Raw genomic sequence first — 23,272 nt, forward strand, 5'->3', positions numbered from 1 at the left:
ACATCATAACGGAATTATTATTAGACACAGGTCAAACTGCAGTAAACATATAAAATATTAAATTAAAATAATATAATTAATATTCCTCTGTGAGTATTATACTCATTTGTAAATTTTAATAGAATCAAAATACAAATTCAATAAAATATAATTGTAAGAAATTGTAAGAAAATTTGCATAAGCAGCTGCAAGAGAAAGAGAGAGAGAGAGAGAGAGAGAGAGAGAGAGAGAGAGAGAGAGAGAGAGAGATCTTAGATCTGTTTTTTAATGCTGCACTTTCTGAATTAGTACATACAGTGCGATAAATTGAAATGAAAATATATGTTTATTTCACTTCAACTTATTGTACCGTTCAGAGTGCAGTAAGAAAAACAGACCTCTTATTTGCAAAAACTAAATAAACAGAAATAATTATAAGCAATATCGCCGAATTCATTTAAAGTTGTACTCCACGCGCGATATCGAAAATCGAAACACTTTGCAATATTAATTCCAATCGCGCGCTCGCAGACCTTTCTTAATCAAATATTAATTACTATTTTCTTGAGAGGAAAAAATTGCGCAAGCAATTTCTCTAACTCGCACGTATACGTCTTCAGCGACGTTCCTCGGTTTTGTAATGAAATGAAACTTTCATGCGCGCGAGAGCGTTCAAGATAGACTCTCTCGCGTTGCCGGAGAAATCCGCAGCGGAACAGTCGTTTTGATAGAGCAATTTCAACTTTCTCGAACTGTTAGCGAAACGACGATCAGCCACCGGCAAGCGCGAGAGAGGAGAAGCTGCGAGACGCATTCTCGTAACTGGAAAGTACAGCGACTCGATGCCCTATAATCATCTACGACTCGACATCCAAGTTCTATATTTCACGATACTCTATCGCGGAAATAAAGCCTCCTATAATGGGGACACAACAAAGTCCTTCACGTGTGAAGAAAGAATGTAAAAGAGATTGTACTTTATATTTCAAGATTTACATGGATTTCAACGTTTACATGGAAATTATTTATGTATTGTTTACGTGAATTTTTTCTTTGTAGACATATAAGCAACGTAAATTTTGATAAATTGGATAACAGAATACAGAAAGAAGTCATTTAAATTAATTAATTGATTAAAAATAAATTAGATTTTATGACTATTAATATATCTAATTTTAATATTGATAAATAAAAATATATAAGCGAAATAGAAGTCTTAGACTAATGCAATGACAAAGAATATAGACTTCGATGAGCTATAGATTATTTATATGGATGACTCGTAAAACATAGTTTATATAATTTACATAATTTTTATATAATACGTACACTATTAGAAAGGAGCAACCCAATCTTTTGAATTAAATAATATTTTGTTACTTTTAACTTTCATATGTATTAAAATATAAATTATCCATTTCTGTAATTAATTTCAAAGTAAACAAAATTCATATTAACGTATGCACTTAGGAAACAATAAACTAAGTTTGAGTCAAATTTAATATATTTTCTTAAGATAAATTGTTTTAATTAAATTAATATATTCAGTAAGAATAGCATCAATATATAGAAATGATTAAAAATAACTCAAATTGGATATAATTTGATATTATGAATTTAATAGTATTTAGAGATAAGTATAGAGTATTATATTTTAAGTGTAAACGTGTACAACACTCTGACGCAAACCAACTACGTATAAATAATTTTGTGGCTTTGCTTTTCTATATATTTGATGATAAAAAATATCTTCGTTAGTTAACTTTTTTATTAATAAATAAATATCTTTTTGTGTAAGTGCAAAATGCTTATCAACAAGATTCGTGTGGCGAAGCATTAAATTCCACGGATAATCGAGTTGAGGATGAAGAATTATGACCGACTGCAGGCTGACAGACACGTGCTATGCGCTTGATAAATGCCAAGGTCGAGTTGAAGCTACTCTCTGGACGATTCACAAATCGGCCGCTACCGACGTTCCTCCCCCGTAATTGCATAGTTTATCACAAAGACTTTCTTTGCCGGTGTTTCCATCAAAGGCGGGTAACCAACCACCTGAAAACCTCAATATAAACGTCCTCTTCTCTCTCTCTCTCTCTCTCTTTCTCTCTCTTTCTCTCTCTTTTGTCATTTCACCTCTCTTCATCTTTCGGCTGACTCGTGAAAGCTCGTTCCGTGGGGTAATCGGGGAATCGAGTAGTGAATAAAAGGGAGGGGCCCCCTACTCGCTCGAACGACTCTTTTTCGAGGCTGGTACCTCCGATAATCATCGGTCCGGCTGCGAAAATATCAAATGCAAATGGCTGTCACAGACCCCTACAATATTCTTCTCTCTCAATATTCTTTCTCTCAAATCGGTGACGTAGCTATAAATCGAATTTCTCCCTGACAAGAAGTCTGAAGAAGATGCCATAAATATTCATTTGATGCTGCGACGGCGAACAACGCCAACATTTTAGATGTGCAAATCTACATGGTGTCTACAATAGATATTTATATAAGCATCGACAACGTCTCTCTTTCTCTTATCTTTGCAAAGATTACTAAATTCCTAGGGCAAGTATAACAAATGTAGCATCAGTATTTGGGACATGAAAGTGGTAACGTTACCTACAGCGATACCGACAGGAATTTGCAAGTAGTGCTTGTTTAGTTTTGCTTCTTATCAGCTCACCTGAAGTTTACTTTAAGTTAAGAACTCGAAGTCAAATATATATGCAAACGCATATAACTTAGCTTTAAGAATCTCTACTTAGATATACATACATGTTAGATGATATCTCACTGTTAGACAAAATTCGCATTCGTAATGCAATCGGAATGGTAATATTATAAAAGATGAAATCACTCAAGGATTAAATTCTTTCCTAAAAGCTGAAAAAATAAGATATTTTTAAAAACTTTTGAACTTTGGAAAGAAAATTATTTATTCAAATGTTTTGAAATCTTTACATAAAAGATATATATTTCATAAATATTTTTCAATTTCTGGGTCCATATTCTGCCTTTTTTCTCACTATTTGTTTAACCAATGATAGTTTACGGTGATTTGTGAAAGCTATCACTTTTATTCTATGGACCTAAAATAAAAATATCAAAGTTTGTTTTTCTCATTGGATATTATTTTTGGTACTAAATCTCTAAAATGCCTCAAAATATGAAAATAACAGAATAGCGGCCTGTCAAAATATATTTTGACAGGTCACCATTTTATTATCAAAACAACGTTCAACGAGAAAAATAAATTTTAATTTTCTTATTTCAGTCCTATAGAAAAGTTAGAAAAAAGTTCCCAGAAATCGCCGCAGATCATCATTGATGATGAAAACAACAGAAGAAGGAGTTTAATATGGATGCAAAAATCAGAGATATTCATGAATTATTTTTGTGTAAATAAAAAGTTCAAGTTTAAAGTTTTTTTTAAAAAATCCTAAAAATATCTTTTTTGGCTTCTAAAAAAATTCTATCTTAAAATAATCAGACTTTAATCAGACTTAGATAATAGTTTTCTTACAATTTACATGAGAAAAATTTCAATTTTATAAATCGATCGTCGATAAATAATTACTGATTAAATTTAAGAAATCAAATGTTGAACTAGGATTTCCCTTTGTTTTCCAATTTTGTATTTCAATACTATCATTACGAGATCAAAGATCTTCAAAGTTAATACATACAAACATAATGTGTCGAGACAAAGCTTTTATAGAACGCAAATGTATCTCATGGCCGTTAGACTCATACGTAAACGTGTTGCTCACATTGTCAGACGTTGATACGTCGTACGGTAACATGTATTGATATCACAGTTAACAGACAAAGAACATATAACTATAGTACTAACACCTTCCAGCTCATAATTAAAAATGACTATAGTCATTCGAACAATATGAATCAAATATTAATTTTAAAATAATTATAAGCTGATAAAGATGGCAGTTCATTAATAAGACGACAAGAGTAAATAAAAAAATGTAGATAGAAGGCTCTTGCTGAATTTGAACTTCGCAAAATAATATTGAGAGGCTTTCATTGCATGGTTTCATCGAGCTGGAAAGCTTTAATTAAATATCTCAGTATTGCAGTATTACTTACCGTAAAACCGATACCCACGGTGGCCGCAAAGTTTCCTAGCTGGAATCTTCCGGTATCAAACTGGACCAATAACGAAGTCTTGCCAACCCCGCTATCACCGAGAAGGATTGTCTGCAAACACACATGCACGTGAATGAATACCGGATTACGAAAACTTAAACAATTTAATGGAAACGTATATTTGTTGCAAAGAAAAAAAATGATTGCAATTTATATCTCGATCACGAATCTTCAGTTTATTTTCCAATTAATCCTTTAAAAATCATCCTTCATTTTTTACGAACCGCGTCGTGAATTTAATATTTCTCTCTTCGGAAGTTAATTTTCCAATTAAAGTATCTTTCCGCACATATGTCCTTCGTAGCAGTCGTAAATATTTCCTCAATTGCATTTAGCAAGAACAAGCAGGAATATAAAAAAAAGAGCTAACGAACGTAATTACGAGGAGCTAGTTTAGTTTTCTAACTCTAGTCAAGTTAGTGTCTCTCCGAGCGCAATCACGATTCTATTTTGAGATTGTTTTGTCCATTGGATACGGTACCAACGAATAAGAGAGAAATAGAGAGAGAAAGAGAGAAATAACGTGATGATAGTGCATCGGATAGTGCACCAGTTGCAATAAACCACAGCAGTCCATGCAATCAGTAGCAATGTCGAAGTCGATTGCAGCGATAAGCGTAGCGACGCACTGGACTCCATCTTCCAGCCAATATCAATTCGCATTGACTCGAAATCGAGAAATGCTTGTTTAAAACGAATCAATGCTACAGACTATCAACATTGTTTTCAAACCAAGCGGACATCTGTTTAAATGAGCGCATCGCACTCAATTTCGATATAAACTCGATTTGATATAAACATAAATTAAAAATATAATAAAATTTCTATAATTTAATTAACATTAAATATTTTTCGACGGAATTAATGTAAACTTCATTTACTTTATTTCATTCAGAAAATGGAGATAAAGAACAAAAATTCTGCTATCTTTTTTTATTCATGATTTATATTACGTGTAAATATCTTAGCTAAAATTCGAAAAGCGTACGCGTTGCAAAATATATGCCTTGGTGGCAGATAATATATAACAGGAAGAAAGAAATTTGTAGAAACGATTTCTCCCACTGTTTTGTAACTTCCGTACCCGGACCCACCATCGTCGTCAGACAATAGTGGTTGTGGCAGGAGATTGATATGTGCGCTTCGAATGTTCCGCGCCGCGCACGCGAGAATATCAATGCCATCGCTAAAACGGTGGAATAAAAGACAAGGGTTGCAATAACGCAGGTACTATGGTACGTCGATAGTCTGACAGGTGTGCCTCTATTGTCCTAGCAATGGAGGCGGAGGATCGTTGTTCCCTTCCTCATAAAATGTCAGCGCGCGTGCAATAAGTGGTTAAATAACACAAATGCTCTCGACACCCTTGCGCATCGTCCGCTATTTTACTGCTGGTAAAAGAGAAAAAGGGACAGAAGAAAAGAGAGAAAAATGCCCGCGTATGCCCGATATTGAAATATAAATGTACTTTTTTTTATGGATACCGGTGTCATTTTGGATTTGACATTCGCTTGTCGTGTCGCGTGATTCTCTCGGATTTTTATATGACTCGTCGTGTTCAAAATTTAGATAGCCGTTATTATTGATAGTATTCGCGTTACGCTCGGGGATAAATTCTCTCAGAGTAACTGAATGAATATACAAAGGCCGTTCCGATATACACTACCGATACTGAAAATCTATAGTTTACGTATATGGAAAAAAACCAGTTTTATTAAAAATTTAGCTGGACATAGATTTAAAAATAATTTTATTGGACTATCAAAATTCAAAATAATTATGTAAATAAAATATTCAAACATGATAAGCAATGCTGTCAAATGTTTTGACAGTAATCAATTTGAGTCCTATATAATTTTTTTAATAAAATGCAATAAAATTATGTTCAGATTTGTATTTAGCTAAAAGTTTAGATATTTCAGCAAAACTGTTTTTATTAATATAATATAAATTTCAGTATTGATAGTGTATATAGAAACACAATCAAAGTATTACAATATAAAGCATGACATTCAAGTAAATATTTTAGCCCGGATCTACAATAAGTTTTTAAGTCTTAAATCATAAGAAATGGACGAATCATAGTCAATTATTCTCCTCGCATTCGACTGTAATTGATCAATTTCTTACAGATTAAGACTTAAAATACGTAGATCCAAATTTAAGAATTATAAAATTATTAGAATCGTAAGAGTTTCACGTGTGTAAAAAAGAAAAAAGAAAAAAACTTGTAATACAACTATGACTGTTTTTATATTGTTTTAACAAGAAACAAAGATTAAGTACGAGACACAAACAAATAACATGATTCAACTTATTATAGCAGAAAAAGTTTTTTCATTTCTTGTCTTATCAGAAACTATGTCAAACTTATCGCGAAAAGTTGCGATTGGCATTTAGAAAAAGGTGCAATCACGCATAGGGTGTGCAATCACGCGTAAATGATAAATGTATGCAGAAAAATAATGAATAAGAAATTCGAAGAGTCCCTAGCTGCGAACGAGAACTTACTTCGATTCGAGCTGATTCTTAGAATCTCGCTCTTCAAACGGGTTTTTTCGGATTGTCGAGAAGACATCGTTTTATATCGTGTCACCATAGATTTATAATCCTCGGGCACCTCGAGGCGGTGCGGCGTCCCCTTCGCGACAGAATTTCCATTGAAAGATTCGCGGTACCCTCAGGGGGTGGTCGTGACGAGTGTCAGCGAATGTGTCGGCCTCAGGGGCGGAGAAACTTAATTCACTGCCCTTCCTATCCCATCTCACTCTCTCTCGCTTCCTCTTGCGTGATTCCCCTCCTCTCGTTCTCTCCCTCTCTCTCCCTCTCTCTCTCTCCCCCCTTTCTCTCTCTACTGTTGTAATCTACCTCTGTGTTCTCCCCATTTCCTCCACCCTCGATGGAACCCCATTGTGTCTTTGTAGATGGTTATACCGCCGCGCGTTTTCAATTAATTGCCAGTAATCACGGTGGGTGAGCGAACGTTAAAAGCTCACTGCGAGCCAGAGAGGATTTCGGTGTGCGACAATTGCGCTGCGTGAAAACGCTTTTTAAAGACTATTATATCATGAGTTGGAAAATTATTTTTCTCATAAATTTCTTTTGAAAATTAAATTTATAAAGGGTGTAAACTAATAAACATGGTAAAATCTTATATAATTCGCTAATAAAATGTAATATTTTTTTCACTTTGAAGATTATTATAATAAGCTAAGTGTTTATTCTTTATATAACTTGATCAAAAATTACACAGACAATAATTGAGACAAATTAATTAGACAATAATTAAAAATCAAAGAGATTATTAAACATTATATATTATAATTAATTATAATATCGTAAATCTATTGTCACATTTTCTCTTCTGAAATTTAATTTGTCAAAAGATTTGTATTTTTAATTAATATAATTGTATGAAAATATGTTTCATCGTTTTCATAAAAAAAAATTAATCAAAAATCAAAATTAAAGAATCCTAAAGATATCTAATAATTTTTATAACATTTTATTGTTACATATAGCGTGTTGATATCATAAAAATATCAATGCAAAAGAGATCAGGCGAGTTTAGTTCTTCAGACAAGAATGAGATCACAAAGACTTCATCTATCTTTATCGATGACGGAGAATTTATCAATGACCATAAAGTCTGGCTGCCGTTCACTTCTTGCAACAAACGCATTTCTTGTAACTACGTGGAACGCTATCGATTAACAGTTTCATGCAATCAGTCGCGATCATTGTTTCTTCGCAATTTATCAATCAATGGCGATTTACAGTCGTGCTTTTCAGAATAGATAAATATACATATAATTACTTTATCGCACTTGAAAATTTATCTGTATCGCACTAATAGAATTCATCAAAGCCAAAATCAAAGATTTTCTGTCCCTTTTCGATATCTTATTTGTAATAATTATTTATTTTAAAAAATGAATTAACACATAATTCATGTCGCGATTTATGATTATATAAATATTAAAGAACGTGTTAAATTTAACAAACTTCACATGACCAAACAATTCACCTATATTTTTATGCTTATTTAAAATGAATATATACAGACAGTACAAATATTATGTAAAAAATCAAGATAAAAAAATTAAATACTTTGACATAATTTGGAAACAAATTATGAAAGTACATTCGTTAGTAAAATTAACATGTATAATATATTAAAATATATTGTATGTTAAATTATAAAAAATAAATGTCAACATAAAATATTCTAATAACACATTAATGATCACATTAATGATCAAATATGTTAAAAATTTAACGCAGAAATTTTAATAAAAATCGGTTTTAACACGAATACAAAATGATTTTCACTGTATATAATTAAGATTGTAAGTTAAAATATCGACATAATCATCGACTAATCCCTTTTAAGTCTATAAGTCTGTAAGCCTTCCGGTGAGAGTGCAGGCTGTCAATTATTAATAATACCTACGAGCCCTTGGTCGAGTATATCTCGGAACAGCTCGTAACCACGACGGAAGTGTAAAGCTGGGTACGCGATCGGTTACGAAGCCGTCATAAAAGTGCGATCGTAAAACCGACGTACCATGAAGACAAGCCGTAAAGATTTACGAACGAGAAGTTGTAGGATTCGCGAGACCCGTCGCGATCGTCAATATTATTTGGATTCTGCAGAACGAGTCCTTCCTGCAGTTTTCGATTAAGTGAAGGACCTGTGACCCTCGACTGAGGGTTTTGTCATACGCGCGTACGCGTGCTTTATATCGTGTTATTCACTCAGTAAAAAGCATATTCATGTAATATAGAAGGCAGCATATCATACATATGTTTTTGCAGATTTTTGTTATAAAAAAAGACATAATTACATTTTTTAACAAAAACCGTTCAAGACCTGTGCGTTACTTTTTTGTTAAAGAATATATTTTATGCTTTTAAATTTTGAATTCTTTTCTAAAGTACTGTTATAAAAAAAATATAATTACACAATAAATATTTTCTTTTCTGGACTACTATTATAAAAAAAAGATGTAATTATACAATAAAAATATTCATGCACTAAAAGAACAATTTTGCTGAAGAATTAAAAAATTCAGCTAGATACAGATTTGAAAAATAATTTTGCTGGACAATTAAAACAATTTTAGATAAGACTGGTTGTTAATATCGAAATTTTGCAGCATTGCTTATCATGTTTAAAATTCCTGCAAAATTATTTTGATAGTCCAATAAATTTTCAGATCTGTATCTAGCCAAATTTTTAAATTCTTCAGCAAAATCGCTCTCTTTCAGTGTGTGTTAAATTGGAAGAATTTTTATTTTGTTTTATTTTGTTTTAGAAACGCGATGCTAGTTCAAAGAATCGTAGCAATTGAAAAGGAGTTGCTCATTAACGGCATAATACGCGCCATGTACGGCATACGGGTCATATTGCGATTTGCATGAAACGTTCGCGCGCGTTTAAGCGCGTGCACGTGCAATCACGTGTGTGTATATATATGTGTATGTATATATATATATATATATATATACATATGCAGCAGTTGTGTTTGAGAACGCATGAGATATCGCGTTACGTGCGCATTTAACGACTCGTTAAAAAAAGAGAAAAAAAATGTGGAAAAAAAATATTGTGCGGCGCGGGAAAAAGGCGTTAGCAATGCTCGATAAGCACCACTCTTTAGAAGAATGTGGACGCCAAATGGACTAATAAACGTGAAAAAAAAAGAAGTCCTCCCACGCATATTTCAGCATGACAATATTTTACTGGGGAAATTCACGTACACCGTTCGTGCAAGAGCTGAGCAATACGAAGTATTCCTTCTTCATCCGATAAATGGATCGAGGGACTTGTCAACGGATAAAGATCAGTCGGCAAGATTGCACGACAACCGGAAGGAAATACCATGAAGGAAATGCGATGGAAATTTAGAGAACGCAAGAAGGAACAAAAGGAGACTTAACGCGAAATGCGGGAATTCCAGTTGCAGAATGAGTTTATGTTTCACATTCTGGCTCTGCGAAATGTACCATGAAGGAAAACATGAAGAAGGAGTTATATAGATTCGAAAGAATACTCGATGCCGTATAAATACGGCATCGAGTATATTCTTTCGGAGCAAGCAGCGACGAAAAAAAGAAAAACAATATTCTTTTCATACATATGAAAGTTTAAAAAAATTATTAAAAAACAATGATAATCCTTATCTACAAATTTTACTATATTGATAAAATAAATAATAAAAATTTCTTAAGAACGTATTAGGTATATAATCTCTGCGAGAAATGATTGGAATTGAATACTTTTCACACACATACACACTCATACACACACACGCACGCACGCACGCACACGCACGCACGCACGCACGCACACACACGCGCACACACACGCACACGCGCACACACACACACACACACACATAAATGAATGTTACATATAAAACAGTTTAATAAAATCAATATTTATATTTAACAATACAATTTTATCGTATAAATAAAAATTTTTTCATTTTATCTTAATTGTTCTTTAAAAACGTATTACTTCCTATTGAAATAATTTCAAATTCTAAATCATCGGTCAGCCAAATTTTGTGCATAACTTTAATACAATAGGAAAATCTGTATCAAAATCAATATTAAAAGTTGTATAAAATTTTTTCATAAGTTTTTTATTTCGTTAAAAAATATGTATAATACATATTTAAAATTCTAGTAGAATATTTTTTTTCGGAGCTAAATATAACCTCATCGATATACGATGTAGTATTACCATAATTTTTCTATTACCATGGTATTTCCATACGTAAACCTAAAGTTCTTTCTTGAAGACTCGGATCATTCGCATTTTCATATCCAGAGGCTTTTAGACATGGCAGAGCACAATGCCGCTTTTCGTGTAGTCTCGATGTCCAATGGCGCGACAAGGTCGTGTACATTCGTATGCTAATCATTGACGAGGCAGAAGGAGAAACGTACGGACGAAACAGAGGAAACGACGATTCGTGCGGCGATACGACCGATAAACGCGAGCGCGTGGGTTGTCTGAAGTGTGCGATTCGCATTTTGCCTTGAGCATCAATGCACGAAGCAATGCAGATCAACTAGATAATCAATATAATATAACGTTAATATAATGTGCAATGGCATGTAAATATAAAATGAATATATTTAAATATATTCTTTATTTGAACTTAAAAGCCGAATGATAATTTTTTAATTGAAGACAAATCGATTGTAATTAAATTTGTTTAGCAGCTACATAAATCCATTATTAAAATATAAAATCGCAAGTCGAGAACTTTTTTTTCCTCGATCGCAAAATTGGCAGAACATGATGTTTTACTTTTCGGACATTTAGACATGATGTGCACTTCATGTAATGTAAGAATTTTTCAAATTTTATGATTCTTTAAAATAGAAAACCAATATCTATAAATACTTTTCTATTTATGAGAATCATAAATAGAAAAATTCCTTCAAGAAATAACTTTAGATCTCCTAAATCCGATGCCCGGACATATTAATTCTCCTATTCGCTATATGAAGGAAAAGCGTAGAGTTATCGGTACAAACGTGAAAATGTGATCGATCACGTGGCGTCCGCTGTCAAAGCGATTTCGCACGCAGTTATCCGCAGCTCGGTCCAAACTCGGTGCCTGGTTACGGTATTAAAAGCCTCAACGGTATTTTGCGATTACGAATACGAGCTGCGTGATCGTGGATCGGTTTCAGAGTACACCGCAATGAATCGAGCTATTTGCGAGTGCATGTGCATTCGCTTGGTGGTGCCCGACGATGACGTCGCGACGTGAGGCAATGTGCACGCATCGCTGCACGTACGCACATATACGTTACACATACATACGTCTATCATAATTCGTTTAAGTTTTGCGATATTATTTGCCATTCGCGTATATCATTTCTCCTTCATAAAATTAAAGAACGATAATTCTCGCACTGCAGAATTTTCTTTTTTTTTTTCCAAGGTTCGGTTTTCCATTTGCAATTACCTTGTGATTTATATTTAACCTCACTTTAATTTGACGATAATATAAAAATTGTTTTTTTTTTTTTAGTTATTATTAATCTCTAAACTGATAGATCTGTAGTGAATACTCATATTACTATTACAAAACCATTAGTATAGTGATTAACCATCAGTATAGTGAATAACTAGAAAAATGCAACTTTTATTATCAAACTTAATCTAACCGCAAGTTAGAACCGCATGAAAAACCGGATCCGAGAGACACACAATTTTAACGTATTTCACGTTTTTTTTACACAATTAAGAAAATCATTGAGTATCCTTCTTAATATACACACGTAACAGAAAGATTGAGATTTGATACAACGATAGTCGAACGTCATGAATACCGTCACAAAAATAATTTTTATAAGAACCATGCATTGTTCATGCTTTCTTTTATGTGCTGCATGTTTCATCGGTATACGTTTCATTGTAGAGTGTCTCATCATTACATAGCATAACACCTCTACAACTTGTAATCTTTATTTCGAAATATGAAACCTTTAGTTTCATAATTTAAACTTATACCTTTAAATCTTTTCTCAAACAACGAAAGCTTTCATGTAACGAGCGACTTTCATCTTGCAATTTGTACAAGTCATGATTTTATTTTAAGATTCTTAAGTTTTTGCACTTTTTTAAAAATAAGAATTACTTTTCTGATATAATGCCATAAAATTCTTAATCCCAATAAATTTTTTGTATCTACATCTAATTCTTTCTAGCCATTCTCTTTCAAATAAAACGTAATAAGAAAGAGAAGATAAGAGCGAATAAAGAATCAGCAGATACAGAGATAGATACAGAGTCCATTGAGGTTAAAAATTTTTGTGTTATATGTCTAGTTTCATTCTTTTCTTTCAAATACATTAATAATTAATATTTTAAGAAAAATTCTGTTTTTAAAAAATTGTTACAGTAACTACACCTTCAGCGTACAGGCAATGTTTGTGACATAATTCTTGCCAAGTCGTTATAGAAGAGAAAGAGGACAATTTCTCGTTTTATTTTACCCCTTCAAATATTACGTAGCGCCTCGTATATAACAGTACCAGGTGCTGGCGACGCAAGTTCCTCTTCCTTCTTCGTCGTCGAGAAATCTCACGAGTAGACAACGCCATGCGCGATAAAAATAACTCGAGCCGCATCGTCGCGGTCGTCGAGCGCTTGTTTAATAGAGGCTCGCTGTTCTTCGGTGCAACAGCTGCGGGTGGTTAGATTATTACCGAACGGGATTGAATCAGCCAAGCACAAAATGAACTCAAGTCCGAGTGCGATCGAAAATACTGCCACGCGCGTTTCTTGCAAATGAAACAAACTCGACGCCATCAAAGGAAAGAGAAAGAAGTAGGGAAACGATTTACAAAGTTTGGAATTACATTAAACATGCGCGCACTATTAAAGAACTAATTTATCTTCTCTTTGAAGACAAGATCACAAACAGGAGAGATGTTTATTTTCTATGAGTTGACGAGAGAGAAAAATGGAAATTTGATTCTTTTATTCAAAACCACAGGAAATATCTGTCGTAAACAAATCCACTGTTATGATTATGATTATGATAAGGACATGTCGTTAATATGTTTACCATTTCTTGCTTAGTCTGCGCAATTCTTCTCGAATTTATCAATTATTGAGCTTCGCGGCTCAGTAAACTCAGTTGGAGTGTTAAATATTAATTTGCCTAAAATTCATTCAATATTTCCAATATTCACCGATAAAAATGTAATAATTGAATGATTACTGTACTTTTTCTAAGAAAGCTTACTGTTGCAAATCTACTTCATGTAAAACGTTTATCTTATTTTAACTCTTTTGCATGCAAAAGAGAAATTTTTTTTTAAAACCTTTGCGGGATTTACTTTTATGTAATATTTTTCCTATATATTTTCGAAGAAACTTTTAATTTTTTTAGATAATTTTTAAAGAAATTTTAAGACTATCAATTAAAAATTATCAGAGTCACTTTTATTATTCGAGTTCTTTTTCAAAATTTATTATAGTTGCAGTTCTGCAACTGCAAACAAAAAAAGTCAGTGTGAGCGATAATAGAAGATATTCTAGTTTTTGTTCTGCACAGTTCAGCTATTAATTTATAAGATATAAATGGATGCATGTGAATAAAATGATATGTAAATCAAGTCCCTTCTTAGCAATGTATGTAAAATAATAAATTATTTATTCTATTTAATAAATAATTCTACATCAAAGAATTTTTAATTTTTTATTATACAAAAAATGTAAAAAACAAAAGACGATAACGAACAAGTGCAATATTTTTCACGACCCAACGTTGTTTGACGTTATTAAGAAACGAAACTAATCATGCTCAATATACTTCTTTAAACGAAATTCCATTTCACTGTTCACGTTTTTCTTATATATCTTTGTCCAAGAAATCATCCATTATAGTCATATTCTGCGATAAAAAGTATTAGGTGTGGGAAAAAGTTCGTGGCGTTTTTCCCGTTAGATGGCAAAAAAAACGCCATGAACTTTTTCCCACACCTAATATTATTGATCAATATCTTAGGAAAACGTACAATTTTCTGATAAACATTCCGAAGATTCCAAATATGAATCAAGTGACACTTACAAGAAATTTTATTATGTTTTATCGAGGTCATCGTCTCTGGATTACTATAATCGCGGCTGTATCTACAAGCGTGAGTCCTCTTATCGAGGAATCCGTCGCGCCGTTTCCGGGACGCAATGGCGTACGATCGTCACAACCAACACGAGATCTAACGAGCAAACGCGGTTCCATACGCGGAAAGATCGCTCATCTCCCTTGCGGCAACCATAAAACCGCGAAGGACGTTGCAATTTCTCGCGGTGGATGTGGTCACAGCAGCTTCATTCTCCTCTTTCCACCATCGTTTTTATTGTATGTCTCGCTCTCAACAGCATTTAACAACATCAATAAAAAAAATATACGCGTTCTTGAATAAAAATTCTTTTCGAGACCGTCTAAAAGACTGCATCATCTTACACAAATAAAATCAATTCCATATTTTCGTTGAGTTTAAACGAAATTTCAATAATCTCGTTGAGGTAATATTTTTTGCAATAAGTTCTTTATAAGGTGTTTATATTAACACCATTATTAAAATTGACGATCAATGTGACGATAAATGATGTTATTTCCAGCTTCAGTTTACGATTGCGTTTTCAATTTCGGCAAATCGAATTGGCGAACCTATAGAATTAAAAATATATTTACAGCGTTAAAAAACATATTTGCAAAATTTGCAATTCGATCAAAAATAAAATTCTCTTTCTTATTTGATAAAATTCAAGATGCGATTTTATCTTCAAACAGAAAATTGTATGGATGAGCCTCTCGGTTTAAAAAAAGAATTACGAATTTGAATTATTATCTTTCATTGGCGACATCGCGAAGAATCATGGACCAAGAGTAAAACCGGAAATCGACTGACAAGATAGCTCACCCCACGAACGGAATGCTTCGATGTCTAGTGTACATGCTGTTGGTCTCACCGCTTCGTCCTCCCGCCGTCTTTCTGCATTACCACACGGCCGCTAACTCAATTGGTATGCGACTGCGCGAGCCCGCCAGATGCACAACCGCCGTTGAGGTCAGTGTGCGGTGCCGGCGATGCGTTGTCTAGTCGAGTTTCAACCGAGTGTGCATGCTGTATTGTAAAAAGAGAGAAAAAAAAATAACGCGCATCTCGTCAGCGAGTCTCGGAAAATCAAACCCGACTCCACCAATCATTTGAGACTGACAGTTCGAATTTTCGCATGTATCATGGAAATCTGTCTGAATATATACTAGTATACATGCGAAATTTTCACTAAACAATACGTCTCTGTCAGACTTATCAGAATGTACGCAGTCGGGGTATAATCGAGGCCGTTGAACGCAGAACAAGATGAAAGGCACGTGGGTGGGAAAAGAGGAGAAAGGCTACGCAGTTCTCTTCCCTTAATACGATATTTATCTTCCCCTTCTCAGAGAGAATCTGCAAAAATCAAGCTGGTTGCTGCGCGGGGTCTTCAATTATCCTTTATAGGCGGTACGAAGTGAGTACTGACGAGGTGCTCGGACGGCCGAAGAAAGTGCAAGGCAAGAACCGGCTCGAGAGATGGTAGACCCCCTACCGGTTTTACTTGGTCCCCCTGTGTAGTAGCTTATTCAAGCCCGCCGCCCCTCTCTGGCTTCCCCTCCCGCCGTTCTTCCGTTCCACGTTGAGTAGTCACGAAGAGAGAACCCTCTCCTTAATTGCAGGACGACCGGAAAAAAAAATGCTCGATGTGGCTTCTGGGTTCTACTTTATTGCGCGTTGACTCTCGCATACAGCTCGGAGCATAAAATTAAATGTCACGCGCGGAAAAGTGCAACGGAGGCCCCGATCGCGTCCTATATTTAGCGCCCGTCGCGCGAAGCGTTATCGCTCCCGGTCGATCTGAACTGAAATTGATCGAAAATTCAGACCCCATAGATCTAGAGTTTGTCTCTGGCAAAATATTGGTCCTGCATTATATGATACATCGCATGCAATTATTAATTATCAATAAGAATTATCGCAAGGATGATCTAAATTATCCAAGAGTTCTGTATCATTAAAATATTAAACATTTTGATGTTACAATATTGTCAAGATAATTAAGAATTTGCTGTTATAATATGTTAGAAATATGTTTAATATTTGCCTTTTTCTTTATCACGATGTATATTAAATATGTTTCCTTGTCTACGTTCTTGTTATCGCGCAGTTATTGCACTCTGTTTAACTTCACACTTGCATTCGCATATATCGTTCATATATGAAAATTAAGCGAAAGGAAAATTTTTTAAATATCCGAAGATTGTAGCTTCAAAGAATAGTAAAATTAAATATGTAGAAATATATATCCATAATTGAGAAAAATGACTGTCGTGGACGATCAGATTTATAAGACAAAGCTTAAGATGCTACAAGTGTTATCTAACACGCGTTATCCGCGAATCGCGTTTCCACCGGATGCGAATGAAGACGACGAAGGAGCAGATAAGAAGGCGGCGAAGACAGAAGAATCTTAGCTGGAAGCTCGCGAACGAGGCAAAGAGAAGGACGTGATGAAGTGAAGAAAAAGACGGAAGGGACCGAGAGAGAGAGAGAAGCGAATAGGAGCGAAGAAGAGAACGAAGACGCAAAATGAAGGACGGGAGAATCGTCTCGGGGGCCGTACCATGGCTACACCACGGACCTCTGGCATTCCCGATCATTATTCCACGGGTTTGCTGAGGGAGAGGAGGACGGCTTCAGGCTTGTCCTTGGCACGGAAGGCAAGGTTAATCCCATTGCATCTCGGAAGCGTGGTGATCTACCGATCGACGACGAGTTGCTTTGCTGCCGAATTGCGCGTATTTGGTACTCAAGGTCAACTCAAGATATGATTTATCATGAAAGAAATTTCATAAACAGGCGAGGAGCTTCTTATTTAATATATTTGTAGTTGAAAGTAATTTCTTTTGAATTTATACACAAAAGAATGAAGAATACTAACAATAATACTCTCTAAAGTCTTTAGAATAAAATCTCACATTCTAAAGAGTGAAAATTGAGCCAGTCTTGATAAAGAGTTGCTCAATTTTCCATCTTTAATTTTCCATCAATGTTCATAGTCAGCTCTTATCTTATTCAAAATCGTCTTAAGTTCAGCCTTGAGGTATCACGAATCAATTAGAGAGCCGCATTAGCATCTTAAGTCATTACTTAAGACGGTCTTCAAATAAGAATAGCGACTATGAATACCGGTCTAAGAGTGAGATTTCACTCTTCGAAGTGAGATTTACTCTAAAAGATTTAAAGAGTAGGTAAGCGACGTACCTTATGCGCGAAATTATCATCTCTCTCCTGGTCTTTCTTCAAAGCACTTCTTACGCTGTCGAAGTCGCTCGTTGTCTTAAAAGTCGTGCTGTAGTTGTTACTCAGTACCTCGGCAGGTGGCTTATAATCGCGGTATCCGGTAGGTGAGGGTGTCTTTTCGAAGGATCGCTCTATAGTTGCGGGCGTGAGACCTCCGGAAATGACATTCGTGACAGTGGAAGAGCGATCGTCGTCCATTTCGAATACGTCGTCGCTCATGCTATCTTCGGTTGTCAAAAACTGCGAATCATAATTAACGCAAAGCCTTTGAACATTTCTAAATGTGTTTAACGTCATTGATTAACATAAATATGTAATTTAAACATAAAACTTATAATTTATTTATTTTTAATCAATTATTTGTAAAAAATATATTTAATTCACAGAAAATTGTCACATTATCATTAATGCCCAAAATTAACCAATTACTTAATTAATGTATAACTTTAAGGAATAAAAATATTCAACTACTCGAATCCCAATAGTATACAATTCTCACAAAAGTTCTTTAAACGGCTGATCGAGAAAATCCAGTTCGCTATTTTACTGTAATTACAATCCCTTTGATCGTTTTCGAGTGTCGTATAGGTCGCAAAGAAATCGTTCGCGGTCTTTCTACCTACAGTAACTTTCCGCGAAACGAGTGCCGCTTGTCGCATTATCGAAGCCTACCGGAGAAACCAGTTCGGTAGATGCTCTTCGTAAATGCCATTGCCACGCAGCGAATGCTGAAATAACTGTCCTTCGATCGACCGACATCTCCATCTTCGAAGAACGTGCCGTAACGCCACGGCCTTGTGTAGTACTTAAAGCCAATTAGTCCTCGACTCTGATATAGAAGCTAGATCACTACACAGTTGCGCGCGATCATAAAATGACATGAAGATGAGTACCTGCATTCTTTATGGAGTCACGAATGCGCTCACTAACCTCGTGTAACATCGTGGAGTTAATCACAGACGAAAATTGTCATGTGAGAACTTTTAACTCATTGAAGTATTTGACATATTCAAAAAATATGATAAGGTAAAAGACTTGTCGTAAACGTGTTCGTGACGTCTTAGTCGTAACATTAGCAGCGTCTCTTGAAATTGAAAGGGCTCGCGTGGAATCGATAAATTTACATGGTGGAAAGCAACTGGCATACATGATTTATGGTTCGCACTGTTCCCTACGAAGAGGCACCGAAGAAGTCCGATATAATCTCCCGGGTAGCCAGCTCCCCGCTGAATATTTTAGCGAATACACTCCATGAAGGTTACTTTAGCGACGTCTGACTACTTCGATTCTTCACGTCGCGCGCCTTAATGGCCTTTATCGATAGCACGTACAAATGATAGTGCAGCAGTAGTTTACTATTATCATCATTACATTAATTCTCGTATTTCAATTAGCATTATGAATTTAATATCTCTTTATTTTATATTGCAATATATTTTATATAAAAGTAAAAACGTTTTATCATTCTATGTGTGTTCTTTATTTCATTTTATATGTCACATAAAATCGTACATTTTGTATATGTATACCCATGTACAAAATTTTTCCCCAATTTTTCCCGATCCCTTTTTCTTACTTTCTATGTGTATAATATTGATATTGTAGATTTGTACACTGATCCCGTAATTTGAATTAATTTATACTTTATGCTACAGTTAAATCACGTAACAGTATGATGGGACAAAGTAACTGGAATGTTATGGTAATGAATACCCGCATTGTCCCAACATCGCTTCCCTTCCGAAATAATTGCCTTCCATTTCATTTTACCCCAATGTTAGACCGCCCTTCATTAATCCCATCCCTGAGATATCACGTGACGTACAACTTTTATTATGCGAAATCAGTTCAAACATCAAGATTTGCCTTCATATATATTGACATATAAAAAATATATTTATAAATTTATAATAAATTTATTTAGACCGTATATATGAATACACAAATAAGAATATTAAAGCCTATAATGGTTGAATTTATAAATTATACTGTTCGAAAAAAAAAAACGAAAATGAGATTAATCATTTTCCGTAGTTTTTTGAATGTTGAATACAAATCCGGTTTCCAAATTGTTTTCTCATACATCACAATTTTGAAAATCGGATTCGTTTTCAGTGTTCAAAAATTTAAAAAAAAGAAAGACTACTTTTGTTTCGATTAATTATTTTATATTTAACAGTATTATCAACAGTATTAGAATAAACGCATTTGTGCGCGTAGATATCGATTTGGAAAAGCAATTCTGTTAATGACCGAGATACGAAATAGTTTGTTTCGGCGTGTATAAAGAGCAAGAATCGATGAAGCAAAAAAAAGGAGATGGAAATTACAGCTTTAGAAATGCACTATTGATCAAGCCAGACGCTTAATCGAACACGATCGATAGTGACCTGTGTACGACTACCGGACTCTTGGGATACTTGTTGCACCGGTTCTCCACGCTCATTACTCAACTGACGGTTGTCCATATACCGGTGATAAAGTCGGCAACGATAATTGGGTTGCAAAAACCGTCGCGATACCACGACACCTCGGCACCTCGCGCGATCGATCGATTCTCCCAAGAATAAATTCACAGTTACAAACTGGATCAAGTGTTTAAAAATTTTCAAGTTTTTGATACAGTAAAAAAAAATATTTGAAAAAATTTTGATACATAATATCAAAACAAATCTTTATAATTTTTATATTATTTAAAAATCCAAATATTCGTAAAAGTGGACTTTTCATGAATTTCTTATATTTGTAATACTTATTCAATTGCGCAAATCATTGTACATTAAGGATACATGTACTTACATTAACAGACGCCGAAGCGGGAACAGTAATTGTGTTTGGACCATCACCAACACCACCTCTCATCGTGCTCTTCTAAACGCGAATATCGTCTCTCATTAGATAACTGCAAATAACAAAATGTTATCCGTTAGTATGTTCTATTTATGAATAAAGATAAACAGCGTTATAAGAAATTATAATATAAAAAACTGTGTATGAATTTAAAAAAAATTCTCTTTCAAAAATAAATGCAAAGAATGTACAGTCACACGCAGGATGTTTTTTGTGAATGTCATATATTTAAAATTTTTACATTAACAAAATTATAAATGTTTCGGCTCGTATCAGACTATCTTCAGTATGCGGTATATAATTTATCAATAATTCGTAATGATAAAAGTAAAGGAATTAAAATAAACAATTAAAATAGTTCATTGTAGTCTATGCTTGTGTAAGTTGTTAAAAATAATTTGCCTCTATTAGTCCTAATAAGAGATTTATTTTTACAGTAAAAAAAAAAACAATTTTTAGAGTTCTCGATAATCAAAGTAATATTATAATAAACCGAGCAAATTAGAATTAATATGATTGTTATTTGTGTCTTTTATACAAAAATCTGCCTTTTCTATTTATTCATACAATATAATAATTGATCAATTCGATTGTTCTTTACCATTAGCCATTTTCAGTATTTCTGACGCCGACGTGGACACATATTTAATGACTATCTTAGAATTATATGATTGTCATTGTAGATTTTTGTAACAGAATAAAGCAATTTCTTAAAACTTAATTTTGACTTTGATTAAGAAGAGCTGTGCTCACAATTCAATGAAGATTCAATTCACTCAAGGTTTTTGGAAATGCATTGGCATTTATTTATTTATTGAAAATAATTGGACTTAGATTTATGTTGGATTATCCTGAAGATGACTGTAAAGAACAGCCGAAACGTGATCAATTATTGTATATTGTATGAATAAATAGAAAATTTATTCATACAATATACAATAAAATTTTATTATAATATTATTTATTGAAAAGTTGTATGAAACATCAAATTTCTAGATTTCAATTGAGAGACTATAAAATATCTATTTAAAAAATATTCTCTTCCTCGCAATGAAATAAAATATAATTGCTCAATTATTACTGTCATAAATATTTCAAGCATTTTATTATAATATATTTTTAAAAAATCGGATTTTATCTCTCAATCCCTGCATAAGTCTCTTTTCTACAAGAAGTTTATACAAAGGCGTTATCATAGTTCTAGGCGACCGATTCTATAGTTCGAGTGTAAATTTACTCAAAGGGTGCGAGTTTGCTTCACAAGATCAAAGTTCGACTAATGATATATATACCGCGATGAAGTCATCGTATCAATCCTGGTCGAGGAAAATCGAGGAACCGCACTCTGCAAAGCTCTCCGCACTGTCTAAATTCGATGAGTGGTTCTATCCATTCAATTTCAACTCTTCTTCGACTCACAGTCACGTAATATGCGCGCACTTTCACGCAACATTAGAATAAGCATTCATGAGGGCATTTCTATCTCTCATTCTATCGATATTCCATCAATATGATGTCATTTCTTTTTCGGAAGCACAGCTTTTCCTCTCGCTTCTTCTCTCTCTCTCTCTCTCTCTTCCCTTTCATCATCATGTTTTACAGCCTAACGCCTAATCTATATTTTCTACGCTCGTTCTGCCATCCCGTTCTCTCCCTTCCTCAACAACACGTGTGCTTTCTCATCGTCTTTTTCTCCCCAACCATCGCCGAACTTCACATGCAATCACGCACGCATCATCTTCACACTCACACATATGCGCTACACATACATAAAACGTCCCGCGTGACATTCTATCCCTCTCAGGTGCACACTTAGCCTAACCACGTTCGAGTGTCGTTCGTCACACGCCCGACAACAGGACTACTTTTCCATCCTTTCTCACTCACTCTTTCACCCGTAACATCTTCACGCTTCGTTTCATCGTTAGTCTCCCGTGCTCTCTCGCTCTCACTTGCGCCATTACGGTTCTTCAGCCTCTTTGTCACGCGCACGATCAGAGAGACCGGCGCGCTGTTCATCTCTGTCATACGCTCTCTCTATCTCTCGATGTGGCCTACCCACCGCAATAAGTTCCACCCGCCCACGTTACCTTTCACGCACTTCTCGCCGGCCGATCATCCGTTGCGGATCGAGAAGCAGGCGATTCGCTTATCTCACCGCTCGATCTTTCGACGACCAACTCGATCGGCTGACTGTCCGAAAAAGGGAGACAAAGGAGCATTTTTATTTCCTTTGCCGAGACCAATCGGATATAATACCGTTGGGATATCTGATAATAATTATGCACAAGTAATTGTAAATTTGCAGATTAAAATTAAAAACTCAAAATTGAGAGCAATTCACACTTTCCAAACTTATAAGGCAATCTTTTTAAATTCTTTTTAAATTTTTTTTCTGAAT

The 23,272-nt window shown here is 34.5% G+C and overlaps 1 protein-coding gene across 1 annotated transcript in view; it reads right to left on the minus strand.

Moving 5' to 3' along the window:
* LOC108684885 (ras-related protein Rab-37) overlaps nt 1–23,272 on the minus strand; it is an 86,868-nt gene that overhangs the window by 57,906 nt on the left and 5,690 nt on the right. Inside the window, exons 2-4 of the mRNA XM_018189414.1 lie at nt 20,821–20,923; nt 17,983–18,261; nt 4,075–4,185 (exon numbers count right to left, since the gene is read on the minus strand). Coding sequence (XP_018044903.1) covers nt 4,075–4,185; nt 17,983–18,261; nt 20,821–20,883 — 453 coding nt within the window. The 5' untranslated portion in view covers nt 20,884–20,923. The remainder of the gene's footprint in view (nt 1–4,074; nt 4,186–17,982; nt 18,262–20,820; nt 20,924–23,272) is intronic.

Source organism: Atta colombica, unplaced genomic scaffold, assembly GCF_001594045.1.
Source record: "Atta colombica isolate Treedump-2 unplaced genomic scaffold, Acol1.0 scaffold141, whole genome shotgun sequence".
Lineage (NCBI taxonomy): Eukaryota > Metazoa > Arthropoda > Insecta > Hymenoptera > Formicidae > Atta > Atta colombica.